The sequence below is a fragment of the Brassica napus genome, chromosome C6 (assembly GCF_020379485.1).
Source record: "Brassica napus cultivar Da-Ae chromosome C6, Da-Ae, whole genome shotgun sequence".
NCBI lineage: Eukaryota > Viridiplantae > Streptophyta > Magnoliopsida > Brassicales > Brassicaceae > Brassica > Brassica napus.
Window position 1 is genome coordinate 5,319,252 of NC_063449.1, and position 15,770 is coordinate 5,335,021.

General features: G+C 37.1%; 1 protein-coding gene and 1 pseudogene across 1 annotated transcript; both read right to left on the minus strand.

The window, feature by feature from the left end:
- Nucleotides 1–4,841: 4,841 nt before the first annotated feature.
- Nucleotides 4,842–7,320, minus strand: LOC125589038 (annotated as a pseudogene).
- Nucleotides 7,321–8,863: 1,543 nt separating this feature from the next.
- Nucleotides 8,864–10,982, minus strand: LOC106405516 (CLAVATA3/ESR (CLE)-related protein 11-like). Its single transcript, XM_048761190.1, has one exon. It carries the CDS (start codon nucleotides 10,181–10,183, stop codon nucleotides 9,893–9,895), a length of 291 nt encoding a protein of 96 aa, XP_048617147.1. The 5' UTR covers nucleotides 10,184–10,982; the 3' UTR covers nucleotides 8,864–9,892.
- Between the last annotated feature and the right edge of the window lie 4,788 nt (nucleotides 10,983–15,770).

Consider the following 15,770-nt stretch of genomic DNA (forward strand, 5'->3'; position numbering starts at 1 on the left):
ACGCATCAGATTGGGATGCGTAGGCTGAAGGACCTCCACTGAGGTTCACATCAGGGGGAGTCGTACGTGTTGTACTCTTTTTCCTTCATCATGGTTTTGTCCCACTGGGTTTTCCTGATAAGGTTTTAATGAGGTAATATTAAGCGTATTACAATCCATGTATGGGTATGGCATCCAAGGGGGAGTGTTATAAATCAATTGATGGATGTCCATAACCGACCCAGTCCATAACCGGCCCATACACTTAGAGAGAGAGACGGTCCAACCCTAGAGAGAGAAAGGCGGCTATGACTTGGAGAGAGAGAGAGAGAGAGAGAGAGAGAGAGAGAGAGGCGGCCATGTAGCTTGGAGAAAATGAAACAGGCGGCCGTGTAGCTTGGAGAAAATGAAACCATATTTCATTTTTCCTTGTATTTGTACTATTTCCATATTATGTATTAGTAGTTTTTCTAATCCTAGTTGGTTTAGGTTTTGGATACTTTTCATATTTCTATATCTTGTAATCTTTATATAAAGGAACACACTTTTGATTAATAATATACAGAAATTTACAGTTCAAAATCCTAAGTTTCACAACACTGAGAACCAACTTAAGGGTTATTGCAATAAACATGCTCTAATAATATAGTTCGAACATGCATGTTACCTTTTGGTGTTCAAAACTCATTCACCCACTACACCAAAGTGCTTTCTTCAATTAAAGTATACAATATAAATAATATACTAGTTTAACATACATAAAACCCTACATTACTCTGATTCCATGTTCTAAATCGCGGCCGGAGCGGCCGATTCCACGCCGGTAAAACGCTCGGCGGAGCTCCGCCGCCGCGATTCTATTATAATCGGCCAGAAACTCGCTTCCAAAAAAAACATATATATTACAATGATTTTGAATCCAAAAACGCTAGTTACAACATATATCTCGATGGTAACAACAAAGAAACGATGTGGAATCAAAGCAAATCGCCCAAAAAAAAAGTGACTTTTGCCTGAAAACAGGTAAAATGGCTGCAAAATAGGTTAGTGGAGAGAGGAAGGTCGTGAAAGAAGAAGACATTAAAACTACGATATTGCCGTCCACTTAAAAAAGGGTAAAAACAACAAAAGATTCATATATGGGTCTTCGACCTCGGGTCCAGATGCTTTAAAAAGCTCACCCAACCGCTAGACTATGGCTCTTCAACTGCAACTGTCGCTATGAATAACATTTAAACGTATCTTATATAAAAAAAATTTAAATTTTTTAAATTATTAAAAAAATTACGCCCCGATTACTCCCCGATTTTTTTCCGCTTTTCTAATAACTCGCTAGGCCCGGCTGAGCCGCACGCGTTACGCCTAGCGAGTTTTCGAACATGGCTCTGATTTATTGATTCCGCGCTAACCGCAAGTGTTATAGTGCGATTCCAAAAACTGTTTTTATCCATTTTCATATGGGTTTCAAGCCCATTTTCATGTGGGTTGGCTTTGATTGGTGACATGAATTACTTTCAATTAAGTTTGAGTTAGGTGTATAACTCAAAAATGTTATCAATCATGCATTAAATTTAACTTTTTGATTTTATATTTAATTTAAGATGTGTTGTACTAAGATGTGTTGTACTTGAGTTACAATTTTGACTTAGACCTTTTATAAAATTGTTAACTCAAATCATAAACCTACGCCAACCAAAATCCTATGTTTTCGAAGTTGAGTTAAAAATTTGATTCATTTTTCTGTTTAAAGAAAAAAAAATCTTGAACAAATATTTTAGTGTCCTGTAAATACTCTACCTAAATTTATTACCTAAAAATCGTGAACAAATACTCTACTTAAATTTAACATATCAATTATAAAATTTACCTTACGACGTGTAGTTCCACCTCCGTCTTCAGCATCAACACCAACACATGAACACCATAAGAGATGAGATTGCAAACATGATTTAAATATTATTTTACTTGCATTGCTCTTATAACTGATGGTTAATACATGAATAACATAAGAGATGAGATTGCAACGTGATTTGGAATGAACATTTATAACTTTTTGTTATTATTTGGTTTTTTAATTTAAAGTTCATACCATTATTATTATTTCATTTAATTTAACTTATTATTGATATTAGAATAAATAGTATTAGTTGTTATTATAATACTTATAAAATAATATATACTGAATATTATTTTTCAAACTTTTTATACTTATTTAAGATATTTTTTATTTTTTATTTTTATTTATTTAAAAAAATAGCTTAATGGTTTATTTATTTTTAATAAGAAATTTATATTTATATGTTTATATATATTCAATTCTTTTATTCAGAACTCATATTGCAACTTATACATCAAAAAGATTATCAATCATAAGGTTTAATAAAATGACAACTTTTATTTTACTGCAAACTTACCACATAAACTTGTAGTTTTTATCACATACTTTTTACTGCAAGTTACATTGAACTACAAATTATACTCTAATTCAATTTTAATACTACGTATCACCGGTCGAAGCCAATATGATCCTCTCTTTTGATGTTTAAGATATAAGAGACCAACTTTAGTTTTGTTTTTACACGTTAAATACATTAATTGAATCTATGACTTAGGTAAAAAAAAAATCACGAATCTGCCACTTCATCAGGTGATATTAAATTTCTTTATGATATATCTTATCGGATAATTCAGCCCATTCTAGAAAAATGTATTTAGTGGGATACAATAAACTTGTTTTTTGAAAAGTCATCCCAGTATCTGATCTAAGTTTGAAATACGTTCTAACTAAGGCTAAAAAATAACCTAATTGTACTGAACTGCCATGTTAAGACCACCTCCATCCATTAGGAGTTTTAATGGATACTTAAAATTAAATTAGTGTATAATGTAGTGATTTGAAAGGTTAAATACCTCTATTAATGTATTTAATTTTTCCATCCTCCATTGGTAAAACCACATTGGTTACTTAAGTGTGTTTTTTTTTTAAAGTTGAATGATATAAAAGAAATTGATACATAAATTTTTTATTAAAAATGACATAAAAGCATATTAAACATACAAATACAAACCGTAGACGAGAAAAAACATATTAGTTGAAATCTTGATTTGTTCCAAATTTTTCCCAAATATGCTCAACCAAATCCGCTTTCAATCGTTGATGTATTGTTCTATCACGAACTTGATTCCGAATGCTCATCATATTGCCGAGATTTGAAGGCATATTTGTAGAATACGAGAAATCCACTTCTGAACTTCGGTTTGAATCCGAATTTTCAAAAACTGAAACATCGAACTGAGTGTACCCATCTCGTTCGTCTTCTACGATCATATTATGTAGTGATACATGCCCTCATTATCTTTTCAATTTTTATTTTATCCCACAAAAGAGCTGGATTTTTGACTATGGCGAACCGAGCTTGCAAGACCCCAAAAGCTCGCTCGACATCTTTACGTACAGCTTCTTGATGTGTAGCGAATAAAGATGCTTTTGGACCTTGCGGAAGTGGAATAGATTGGACAAAAGTAGCCCATTTTGGATAAATATCATCTGTGAGATAGTAAGCCAATCAGTACTCGTGTCCGTTGACAGTGTAGTTAACTTTCGGAGCTCGACCTTGTAATATATCATCAAAAACTGGTGATCGTTCAAGAACATTGATATCGTTTAATGTACCTGGAGGTCCAAAAAACGCGTGCCATATCCAAAGGTCTGGTGAAGCTACAGCCTCTAGAACAATTGTTGGCTTTCCGGATCCACGTGTATATTGTCCTTTCCATGCGGTCGGACAATTCTTCCACTCCCAATGCATACAATCAATGCTTCATATCATCCCGGGAAATCCGCGTAGCTCTCCAATATCGAGTAGTCGTTGAAGATCTTCTAGAGTGGGTTTCCTTAGATACTCAGCTCCAAATAAATTTATGATTCCTTGAACAAAATGTTCTAAGCATAAAAGTGCGGTAGTCTCACCAAGTCGGAGGTACTCGTCGACCGCATCAGCTGGGCAACCATATGCCATCATACGAATTGCTGCCGTTGCCTTTTGTAATGGAGAGAGACCTAACCTTCCAGTAGCATCTCTTCTCTGTTGAAAGTATGGGATTTCAGCGGAGAGTCGATCGACGATACGCATGAACAACGACTTGTTCATTCTAAAACGGCGTCGAAACACTTGAGAATGATATGTTGCATCTTCACTAAAATAGTCGTTCCATAACTGTATGTGCCCTTGTTTTCGTTGTCTTTCAATGTAAGCTCGTTTCTTTTTTGATCTTGATGCTTCTTGACGATTTTCAGCCCGAATGAGGAGATTATCGAATTGTTGATCGAAAATTTGATCGAACTTTTCATCCATAAAGTCGTCAAAATTATCAGAAGAAGAAACATCCATTTAGAAATGTAAATTTGAATTTATAAATTGCAAAGATTTTTTGAAATGGTAAGAAAACGGGAGACTTGGATTTGTGAAATTAAAATGGTAAAAGAATGAGAGTTGTTGTTGTTGTCAAATGGGAGACTTGGATGAGACTTGGATAAGAGAAATGAGAACGAGAGTTTTTGTTTGAAAGAATGAGACAGTTGTTTGAAAAAACCCAAACGGGAGACTTGGATATGAGAAATGATATGTTTGACACTGGTTTTTACGACACACACTTATAGAAAACATACAGACTCACAAATTGTAGAAAACAATTTATTAAAAAATAGAGACAGCTAGTTGTCTTGGCGCCTTCTGTCACAAGAAGATGTCTTCGGTCTTGGCTCCTTCTGTCACAAGAAGTTGTTAAGTCTTGGCTTTATTCTCCACCTGCAATAGACACAAGCAAAACGTGGTGAGTCCCAGATAACAAAGCCACGCATAAACAACTAACAATCCGTTTCATAAACATCCATTAACCATAAAGCATACAGACTCGACTCGAAGATTAAGCTAAAGACAGAACATTTCTAGATAAAGACTTAAGACAGAACATCCAAACATACAGACTTGCAACTTAAGACTCACGCCAACAGCTCAGTAAGAAGCTTAATTTTTAATTGCATTTCTAGTTCACTTAATGGCTCAGACTTAGCAACTAGGCGCTCAAGCAATTTTTGTTTGTTAAGAGTTGACTTCAAAGCAAAATCTTTCTGCCTAATCTCCCAAAAGCTTTGAAACTCCATCTCTTCCGCTTCCAAAGTCGCTTGCTTCCTCACCGGCTTCTTTCCTTTTGCCTTTGCTGCTTTGACACCTTCTGGCCGAGCCATGGCTTCTTCCTCTTTGTGGCTTACAGGCACTGAGGTTGATGACTGGTCATCCAACTTCCTTCTCTTTGACAGAACTTTATCCTTGGTAGCAGACGAAGCAATCCATTTCTGATCATATCGTAGCTCTAATCAGACATGCTCTAATGTGAACTTGGCCTTGTGATCATTGAAGAAAATCATGTGAGCCAACTTCAAAACGTCATCCTCGTTCTGTCCACTCGATCTTTGCTTCGTTGCCGCTTCAAAACACCCAACAAACTTGCACACGCCCTCATTAATCTTCTCCCATCTCGCTTTACAGTGTGTTGGCTCCCTCTTTTGTGCGCCATCCAGCTTTGGACTCGCATCAAAATAAGCAGCAATGCGTTTCCAAAACGCAACTGCTTTCTGTTCATTGCCAATCACTGGGTCTTTCGAGGTGTTCAGCCAAGCACTTATCAGCACCCCATCTTCTGTTGGTGACCATTTTCGCCTCTCTTTACGGTCAGACAAGATCTCTGCATCGTCGTTGCCATCTTCGGTCCATTGTGGACCGAATATAGAGGCCTCCGACGCAGAGACTTCAACAGTTGGCTCACGGCGGACAGACTGATAAGGCTCACGAGGGACAGGCTGATAAGGGTTTTCAGTGATTGGTTGTTGACTATGTAACAGGTTTTGGAAGCGACAATGTTGACTATAAGGATCCATAATAGCTTTGGAGAAAGAAAGTAGATGGAGTTTTTAAGTTGTTGAAGTTTTGATGTTGAAGTTTTTAAGTGACAATGTGTTGTAGTTTTAAAGGGAAGTTTTTAAGTTGTTGAAGTTTTAATGTTGTTGTTGTTAATGTTTTTCAGTTGTTGAAGTTTTAAAAAGAAGTTTTATTGTTGTTGTTGTTAATGAAGTTTCAGACCATCAATATCTATATCTATGCCTTCCAAAAAAAATAACCACGCAAACAACTCACTTCAAACAATTTAATTCCCAACCATTTACTAACAACCATCTAAACTAACCACCATTTACTAACAACCACCTACTTAGACAGAAAATTTAATTTACCTCTTCTCATATGTGCATTGAAAGACATAAGCTTTGATGGTTGTCTTCAGCTACCTTTCTTCCACGCACATCCTCAGCCCTCACACAACCAACAAACAAAGTTTAATTAAAACATTGTTCTCTGTAATGAGATAAACGAAAACAACAACAGAAAACTAAAAGAACTCATAACTTAAGCATTTCGATTCCACAAACAATCAATCCCAACATCATGTGAACCACAGAGCCTTAACCAATTTTAATAAGACAAAAGAACTCATAACTTAAGCATTTCGATTCCACAAACAATCAATCCCAACATCGCTACTTAGTACAGAACAGAGGAAATATTAGGCATATCAGATCGAATCAAAACTCTAGTACTAACCTAACAGATTTCACCGTCTTCAATATTATGAAACAGTCATAAAAATCTAACAATTATTTTTACAAAAGACAAGGGATGGGAGATAAACCAAAATAGAGACAGCAGTAACAGAAAGATCGAATCAAACGGATGATTTCTTACTGATAAGGAGATCGAGACGAGATTCCAGAGAGATGACGAGGTTCGGGACAGAGACGAGACTATAGAGAGACGACCAGGTTCGGGACAGAGACGAGACTAGAGAGAGACGACGAGCTTTGATTCAGAGACGCCGAGCTGCGAGAGAGACGCCGAGATTTTCGAGAGAGAGACGCCGAGATTTTCGAGAGAGAGACGATGAGGCTCGACAGAGATACGACGAGGCTCGACGGAGAGAAGGCGAGGCTCGGGACAGAGACGACGAGGCTCCAGACAGACGACGAGGTTCACATCAGAGTCGCCGAGATTCGAGAGAGAGAAGACGGAGAAGTCGAGAATGCATGTCTTTTGGCGAGTCGCGACGAAGGAGAGAGAGACCATTGAGAAGCGGTCCACTCAGAAGACACCACGACAGGGCTTCCTACCAAAACTAAAAAACCCAATTTTAGGAGCGGTACTGTCTTAATTTGGGCTTTTTCATTTATTTATTTTTCGGTTTTGTTTAGTGACTTGGGTTTAGTCACTCCGATGGAGATGCTCTAACTGCTAGTCTGAATACCTAAATCTTTCCAATATGTTATTTTGTTTAAAAGAAAAACTCTAACTCTAGAAAAGTGTTATATCACATTTTCATATATAGTGATGCGGGCGTGAGTTATTGATTTCACATCTTTTAACTAAACATATCAACGCTTGGATTTCATCAACAACTCATAAACAGTCAACTTGTATCAGTAATATTATATATCTCTGTCGAGCTAAAACATCTATAACTCAACTATTTAGATAGAAATTCATAAGGTAAGTCATGCTTGATCCGGTTCCATCGCTATATAGTAATATTTGTTAAGTTAGTTGGATTTCTAACATAACACGTTTTATAGATTATTAATGAAGTCCATTTTTAATGAAGCCCATCTTGTGATGTACCCAATTAACCGATTTTGAGGCTATCATCTCGTGATTTAATAACGGTTTAATTTAAAAAATAACATTGAAGAGATAAATCTTGATTTGGTTAGATGATGTTTGGACATGCTATTTTTTAAGGCTATCCATGTTGCCAAACAAATTTTTTTTAATTGTTGTCTTTGTAACCAAACAGTACCAAAAGATATTTCAGTTTTGTCCTTGTAACCAAACAGTACCAAAAGGTACTTCAGTTTTAATAATATAGATTGGTGATAAGAGTAGTGACTAATCTATCTTATATATTACTAAAGATCCCTTCCAATTAGGGGTGTCAAAATGAGTTAGCTCGCTCAACTCAGCTCAGCTCACAATGAGCTCAGATATTTCATGAGCTAGCTCAGCTCATTTATTATATGAGCTTCAATATGTAAACTCGAACTCAGATCATTTAGATCATGAGTTAAATGAGCTAACTCGCGATCAAATATAAAAAATAAAAAATTATAAAAATAATTAGAAAATAAATTAGAAAATAGAATATTTTTCATAATATAATTTAAAATTAATTCAAAACATTAATATTAAATATTGAATAAATATAACACCTAACAATAAATTAAATCAAAGCTAAATCAGTGATCCGAAAATCTATTCTACATAAGAGTCTTGAGATGATTCATGTTCAAAATCTTCATCTATTCAAATCATAAAGATATATATTATGCATGAGAGTCTTAGGAATATTTTGTTTTAGATTTTAATTCTAAAAATATATGATATGAGGATTGATATCAATATTCTTTTACATTTTTGTATATATTTATAATTTTTTGGTTTTACATTTTAATTTTAGAAGATAAATAGGATTAATATAGAAACTATGTTTTCTTACATAAGAAAAATAGAAGTCATCTATGTATATAAGAAGTATAAAAGCAACCAAGCTCATGAGTTATTTCATGATCATTAAAGATCGCTCATATAACTCGTAATCTAATTTAAGCTTGATCATTAAGTTCATTTATTAAATGAGCCTAAAAAACAGAGATCATGCTCATGAAAAATCGAGCTGAGCTATAACTCAATTTGACACCGCTACTTTCAACTACCGATGTGGGACACTATGTGTCTAATACGCCTCATTGAGATGATGACTCTCTGAGAGTCAATCGGCAAGGATTGATGGACCGACTTTGGACCAGATCGATGTGGATCGGGTTGGACTGCATGGATCGGATCCTGATATCATATTAAGCTAGATGAGCTTCTAATCTAAAATCAATTTGTGATAAAAAGAATGACCTATCTATTTTATATATTACTAAAAAAAAATTCCAACTAACCGACGTGGAACACTATGAGTCTAATAATATTCACTAGCGTTAACAGATACAAAGATCCCGTTTCGAGTCTTCCGACGACTCCACGATGATACTATTTGGATTTAAGATATATATCTTTTTGGGTAAAAATTTAAGATATATCTGATTCTTGAAGCGGCTATCCAATCGAACCACATACCATTCAAACAAGACATGCACTCGCCTTTATTTGTGGCGCTATATTTAATTGAATGGCTAGTGAACAAACACAACCTTTTTGTTGACATTTGGAAAGATCGATTACTTAGGTCCATGATTTACAAATGTGGCATTGTTTTCTCTATATACAAATTAAATGTCAATACCAACTAGATGCCATTCTAAACATCTTAAAGAAAAAAAGTTCCAAACAAAAACATTAAATAACTTATATTGAGCTATATCACTCACATATCTCATTTTATATAGTACGATAATATTATTATTTTTGATCAAATACAGTACGATAATATTTTCTTACGTATTAATATCATAAAACTTTACTATCAGAAAGTAGTATCTTTCGTAAAGAAACTAGTTTCAATTTCACAATAAAATAAAAAACTAGGAAAAGTACAAAAATATTATTTTATAACCAATCAATTTCAGATTATAACAAAAAAGAAAAATATAAATTGCTTACATTCAGTGAATATCTTAAGAAACAGTAGTAGGATAGCAGAGAGATCTTTAACTAGTTTACAAAAAAAAAACTAAATCTATTGATAGACGATAACGAGCCTCATTTTGAAAACTAAGAAACCATACACAAATATAATGGTTACATATATTATTCAAAAAACAACAAAATCTATTGAAATAAATCAAACTTAAAACCCTTTTTAGCTAGTGATGCAGAGGGTTTGGACCGCTAGGTACGATCCGGTTCTCATCATTATACCAAGAATTAGTTTCCTTTTCGGCCGAGCTTCTACGCAGACGTTGAGTACGATCTGTGTTCTTGAAAAACGGAGTAAAATCAAAATTACTTGCTAGAATTCTCTTATGGCCGAGACCAGTGCCGGCTTTACGCTTGTACGAGGTCGTATATGCAAAAGAAACAAGAAGAAAGACGAATAGCACAGAGAGTATAGAGATGTGGAAAAGGAAACTACACGGTTTAGGGTGTTTCTTCATGGCCTTGTAGATGAAATATATGATGAAGAAGCAAGAGAGCTCATGGAGAGAGAGAGAGAGAGAGAGAGAGAGAGAGAGAGAGAGAGAGAGAGAGAGAGAGAGAGATGTATAATTAAGAGAAATGGTGAGAAAAAAAAGATATGAGATTTATGATTTAACTTGAAGGTTGTATTTTGTTAGTCTCCAAGAAATGATATACAGCATGTGTCGAGTTTCTAAGAGAGTAAAGTATAGTTATATATTCAAATTATAAGATATGATATGGAGTAATATTTGGCTTCTTTTTTTTTTTGTCAAACAGTAATATTTGGCTTATACCGCGGCAAAAAGAAATAAGGAGAAACGAAGATTAGCCTCGGCTCAGAATTTAGCTCTAGATTCTCTAATTCTTGTTTTAAAAGATTCTGTTAATTCGGAACTCACCCAGGTGCTAGAGAAAGACCTTATCATTACAAACGCTGGATGTTGATATTACAACGATGGGAACCTACGGTGTCTGACCAGTTCCCATCCAACATCTCCTTTAATGTCAGGATACATGGTATTCCTCTCCACTTCTGGTCAGAACAAACCATTCGCACTATTGGAAAAGAGCTTGGGAATTATTCCTTCAGAGATGAAAAAGATGCAAAGATTTGGGTAGAGGTGAATGGTCTTCAACCGCTGATAATGAAGATGGAGATCGAGCTCCCTACGGATGATATCACAGAGGTGGAATTCGAATATATGAAGATTGAGAAGCATTGTTTCACCTGCTTCTCCTTGCTCCATGAGGAGATCGACTGTCCCTACAGGCTTCTAAATGCCCCTTCACCAAAGGAGAGAAAGTGAGGCATCACTCAGAGTATTGCGCTACAGAGGATCGAAGCTGAAAAGAAACGCCATGATGATAGGCGAGGCTATAGTAGACCTGAGAATGCCAATTTGTCACTAAGATCAGCTGATGATAGCTACATTCAACCTAGAAGAGAAGGTAACAGATCTGAGTACGGTAGATACAAAGACAGAACTGTCAGCTACAACCGAGAACATTCTATTCTCTCTAGAACGGCAAGATCAAACGCTGCCCACTACAGGAACCAGCGTCCCTCAATGCAATACAGAGTGGTAGATAAGAGCAGACTCAGCTCTGGCTCTTCTACTCTCCATCAAGTATCGCGAGGACGATCAGGAGTACTTGCAGTAAGAACCTCTCCACCTAACAATATTGAACGAGATCTACCACGTAGCAACGAGATCACTCCGACTCGATCTCTTAAAGACCGTCTAGGACCTTCCTCAGATCAGGCTGAAGCTAATTCAGAGTCAAAAGAACGTAGATCAGCACTAGAACGCATATCAGAACCAGCTACCTCTAAAGAGCCAGCAACTAGAAGGACCCCTAGTTTTGAATCAGGCCGTCTGCAGCATGGCGAGACCAGAATGGACGAAAATGATACCATCATGCGAGCAAATACAGTTGAGTCCCCCCTCCGGACAGGATCCCAGCTACTCTCCGCCTTGGTCTAGATAGCTCAGAGGCTGCAAGCAAGAGAGGTTCTATCCCAGTGTCCTCCCTCAGCAAAGCAGTAAGTAAGAGGAGAGTTACTAAAATACAAAAGCGTGTCGTTAGAAGCCCTATCCTGGTTCCCAGCTTGAAGAGGCAAACTGTGGCTCGACCAACCACTTCAACCAAAAGACGGCTCGCAGTTGATAAAAATCTCCCTTGTGATAAGGCAGGAACAAGCAAGACAGGCGCAAGCATGCAACGAAAGAAGAATGGCCAACCAAATGCGGTGATTATATCGGGTATTACTAGAGGTGGGGTGAATTTTCGGCCCCATCAAAACTCTCTTCCTTAGCCATTTTGAGCTGGAATTGTCAAGGACTTGGGAGTGTCCAGACAATCCGGCGAATTAAGGAGATCCATAAGAACATGGCTCCTAATGTAATGTTTTTTATGGAGACAAAGAATGATGATGACTTTATCAATAAGAAACTACAAAGTCTCCAATACTCTCATTACTTTTCAGTACCGCCTATCGGGCTTAGTGGCGGGCTAGCTCTCCTATGGAAAGATGATACTGATATCACAATGCTCGAATCATCTCTCAACTTAATTGATACCAGAATCGTATATAAGGGAGTAACATCTTTTGTGTCCTTCATTTATGGAGCTCCGGCAGCAGAAAACAGAGCCGCTTTTTGGAGTAAAATCAGCTCAGTGGGAACCGGAAGAGATGATCCATGGCTGATCACCGGGGACTTCAATGACATATTCACTAATGCAGAAAAGTGTGGAGGACCAACTCGCCCTGAAAGCTCCTTCACCTCCTTTCGAACTTTTGTTGCGCAAAACGGGCTGTGGGACCTCAAGCACACAGGGGAACAACTATCCTGGCGTGGCAACCGTCATACTCACTTCATAAGATCCAGACTGGATAGATCAATGGGTAACTGTGTGTGGGCAGAAGCCTTTCCCATGGGTAGGTGTCGATACCTTCGTTTCGAGGGATCCGATCATCGGCCCTTAATGTCATACTTTAACTCGGACAGAACCAGGAAGAGAGGCATGTTCAGGTTCAATAGAGCCTTGACGGAGCAGGAGGAGGAGGAGGTTATGATGCGCCTCGGATCATAGACCCGGGCCAGGATGATGCGACCATGGCTGAGCCAGATGATTCTTCAACAAAAGACAAACCAGGATGGATTAATGGTGAGGATACTGATCTAAAACCAGCTGATGAGACTGAGGACGAGCTGGAACCAGCTAAAGAGAGTATGCTTGAGCTGAAACCAGCTGAAGTGATAGTAGATGAGCTAGATGAGCTGAGTGAGCTAAGTGATACTAGCTTGGAGCTGAATGAGCTAAGTGACACTGAAGATGGAGCTGGTTTAGTTGCTGGGCGAAATGAGCATTTTTCAGCCCAAAGAAAAATTCATAACAAATTCAATTTGGGTCGGTTTTACACCAAATTCGACCAGACCTTTCCTCAGTCCATTTCAAGCCCATTCTCATCAAGAATGCCAAGAGGGAGTCAGCAAGGAAGTCTTGGTCGTGCATGGGAAAAAGAATTCAACAAAAATCATTAATTTCGGTCTTTAGTCAAAGTCTTCATTTCTAGTTTCCATGTCTTGTTTTTAGCACATTCTTCTTTGGATTTCTACAACTTGTAATCCTATATATAGGGCCTAAGAGCCACGAAATAAGAGAAGCTTTTTCCCCTTTTATTTGAGTTTATCTCTTTGTTCTTTGTAGAACACTTCTTTGTTTCTTGGTGAGGTTATCTCCGAGTAAACAGCCTCTAATTCGTTGGACCTGTGCGTCATATCAGGCAACGTTTAGAAATCCTTCTTTTGGTGGACTTGTGAGTCATATCAAGCACCAACTGAAGTCTGGTAGTATCATTGGGCCATCCGCAACCCATTGTGTCACCGTTCAATCCATCAGTTCTCCCTTTTGGCGAGTTCATATCCCTTTAGTCCGGTCGAGTGATCCTTCCCTATTTTAGGGCGTATCAAGTGGTATCAGAGCCACTCAACCGGTACTATCTATCCATCTTTCTCATCTTTCATTTCTAAACACTTCTTCTTCATCTTTCTATCTCAAATCCGGGCCACTACCTTACCTATCGCCATTCTTCTATTAAAAAAAAAAAAGAGAAAAGAAAAGAAAAAAAAAAAAAAGATCTATCAAATAAAAAGAGAAAAGAAAAAAAAAAGTTTGATTTATTTGGCTAGGTGGTGGAAGAGAAATCCTGCTGGCTGAGGAGAAATCCAGCCTTGGAGTGGTTAATACGGATTTCAAAACAATTCTCTTTATCTTTCTATCTTGTGTTCATCTCTTGCTTGCTTGGAGAAATCCATTGGGTTATTTGATTTGTTCTCTTAGAACTTTGAGAGGAGACTCTTGAGTGACCATAAAATCTGAGAGAAACACTTGTGTGGGTGAGATCAAACACTTGAGAGTGTGAGGATTATTTTTATCTGTTAACCTTTTGTGTTGAGAACTTTCAGGTTAAGATGTTTGAAGCTGATCAAAGAAGGCTTTTCAGTCAGTTTGAAGTCTGGGAGTTTTGTGACAACCTTGTGGAGGGTGTGGTAAAAGCCCTCAAGGACGTCAGCAAGATCCAAAAGAAGAGCACAACCACACGTGCATCTGTAGCTAAGCCTTCCTTATTCATCAATGAAAAACCCAAAGGTAAATCTGAAAACAACCTTGAAGATCAAAAAGATTTTTCAGATTCTTTACCAATTTTTGATGAGTATGATGAAGAGATGATTGAAAGTTTGATCATTTGTGAGGATGAATGTGATCTTCCATCTCCAAAATCTGATTTTATGTTTGATGATGAAGAGACTAATGGACTAACCTGTTTTGAACCGGAGCATCCGAGTAGTCTTGTTCTATTTTCACAGGATTTTAAGGAAGAACCATTCGACTACTCACATCAAGGACTGCTTCTTGGCACCAGGAGACCCATGAACGATGATCTAGGTCCCATATTTGATGAGGAAGGCGAACCTGGTCCAACCTTTGAAGCGGAAGCACCAAGCATAACATCCATCATCATGGAGAACCAACTTTGCTTTGATCCCGGCACAACTCCTACGCCTTTGACCACATACATTCAAGAGCACTGTGAGAAACTTGATTTGATTAATTTTCTGCCTGATCTGTTTGATAAAGTCAGTTCCAATGACATAAAACTTTCTGGTCTTGATCATCTTGAAAAGTCATCTGAGCTTGATTTGCAACAACTAGTTTTCTGCTCTAGAAAATCGTTTGATTCATTTGTCTTCAAAGAAAATAGCTTTAGTCTGAGATCTTATGGACATGAACTGATCACTGGAATTTTGTTTGCATCCTCATATGCTTTGGAAGATTTTATGGTTAGCACATTGCTGGAACAGAATTCACATAAAGCTGAAACAGATTTTTGTGGTGATTCTGTTTTGAAACCTGTCCATTCTTATTCTGAATCTGATCTTGAACTAAAACTTTTGTGTTCTGAATCTGATCAAGTTAGGCACGTTTTGGAAATGTTCTATGGTAGTTCATGCCTCGAAAACATTCTGATTTACAACACCTTCTTTGATAAACATGCTGAGCCTTGGATAAGAAATTCTCAATTTGAACTTAATCGTTTGTGTTCTAAATCTGAGAAACTTGCGCATGATTTGAATTTGTTCTTTAGGAACTGTGCTATCACGTGCCCTGACACCATTCTGGTGTACAAGACTTACTTTGATAGGCTTCATGATGATCTGAAACGTGTGCTACATGTTCTAGGGAAAGAAACTTTGGTTTATGATCCAAACAAGTACTTGTCTTGTACATATGATCCTGGTATTTTAATGTTTGTTTTGAGTGTCCAGGATAAACATGATCAGTCTCCAAGAGGTGTCAGGAACAGAAGCAGAGATCGTGCTTATCAGTTTAAGACTTGGAGATGCATGTACTCGAGGAAACCAACTTCAAAACTCCAAGGAAGTTTCTTTCCAAAATTTTCCTTCACTAAATTTTACATGATTTTTAAATTCTTTTTGTCTGATTCATTTCCTTTTGATACAGGTAAAATGGATTTGAGGTCAAATCCTTTTCAAG